The following is a 1,365-nucleotide window of genomic DNA, read 5'->3' on the forward strand; positions in this document are numbered from 1 at the left end:
CATTTTTTTCATGATTTTCTTTGGTAATTACAACCCACCCCAATGGAAACTAAGATTATTTCGATACTCAAAATTTGTTTATTATATAGTACTACACCAAATTCTAGTAATATAATTCAATAGTAAATTTTTATTTGACAAAAAATTATTTGTTTAAGAAAAAAAAACCACAGGGGGAAAGTTGTTACAGTCCGTTTAATTATATGTTATTGTTATAAAAATACCAATTTTTGTCCGGCGCGTCCCATGCGTCGCGTCACTCGACACTTGCTCGGTGTTAGCGTGATAACATGGTTCTCGACCCACCAATCGCCTCATTTATGATGCACAAAAAATATTTCATCTTTCTTGGAAGAGTATAGGTACTGTCATTGTTAATTTTTTTTTTTTTAATAATTTTAATTCAAAATATATTGGTTTTGTAACAATGTGCCCCTGGGCTGTAACAATTTACCCCACCCCGGGGCAAGTTGTTATAGTTTGACAAGGTGACTAAAATATATTTATTTTAGTATTAAAAATGTACTTTTTCTGACTTTTTTTACTTAGACAGTTACCTAAGAAGTTACTTAATACAATGGTCTTACGCAAATTATGATACTGATCAAAGAAAAAATATTAAAATTATATTTGTGAAATTGTAACAACTAACTCCGCTCTCCCCTATATGATTTTTTTTATCTGTCCTAAACACTGCATACACCATTGTTAAATCAATACAACCATCGCTTTGGTTAGCTCTAAAATAGTTTAGCCCTGATATCGATCGTATAGATATTTTTATATTTTGTTATTATGTCTCGAGTCGTTGACGTGTGTAAGGTACTTACCAATGACATGGTGGATATCGAGTGCGGCTCTTGAGGTTCGAGACAATTTTTTATTAAGGTCAGCTTCTTCATAAGATGATCGCTTTCGCTTGTAGTCTGCTAAGGTCAGATTGGTAGCTACAGCTACGTTCTCACCGGTAACATGGGCCTTTAAATAAGTCGACATTGATTTTTATTAATATAGTGTCTTCGACTTTAAAGCATAATTTTTCTCATACTCTATGATGTATAATATATAACATTTCCCTTGGCTGCGTACCCGGAGGCACGTCTGTCTCAGCAGTAGCATGTTTGTCAGAATCCGGGGCCATGCTGGACACCCCCTCATCCGATTTGTCGCGGTTGACAGGTAACGAAAGTAGCAAGCCCGCTCCGTTGGACCCGGTTTTTACACCAGATTCACCTGCTACCAACGACTCCTGGTGGTCCGATCCCCCTGGAGTTGTAACAATATTTTTACATTTGCTATTCATTTTGTGGTTTGCGGTTTTCCTTTCCGTCCATTTTACCTGCTGGGCAGGGATCCCGTTTGCAA

The 1,365-nt window shown here is 36.5% G+C and overlaps 1 protein-coding gene across 1 annotated transcript in view; it reads right to left on the bottom strand.

Moving 5' to 3' along the window:
- The window catches only part of LOC107885496, a 22,715-nt gene extending 21,403 nt beyond the window's left edge, over nt 1-1,312 (bottom strand). The window contains exon 1 of the mRNA XM_029489849.1: nt 831-1,312. Coding sequence (XP_029345709.1) covers nt 831-902 — 72 coding nt within the window. The 5' untranslated portion in view covers nt 903-1,312. The remainder of the gene's footprint in view (nt 1-830) is intronic.
- Nucleotides 1,313-1,365: the final 53 nt, after the last annotated feature.

The sequence above is a fragment of the Acyrthosiphon pisum genome, chromosome A2 (assembly GCF_005508785.2).
Source record: "Acyrthosiphon pisum isolate AL4f chromosome A2, pea_aphid_22Mar2018_4r6ur, whole genome shotgun sequence".
NCBI classification, from domain to species: domain Eukaryota; kingdom Metazoa; phylum Arthropoda; class Insecta; order Hemiptera; family Aphididae; genus Acyrthosiphon; species Acyrthosiphon pisum.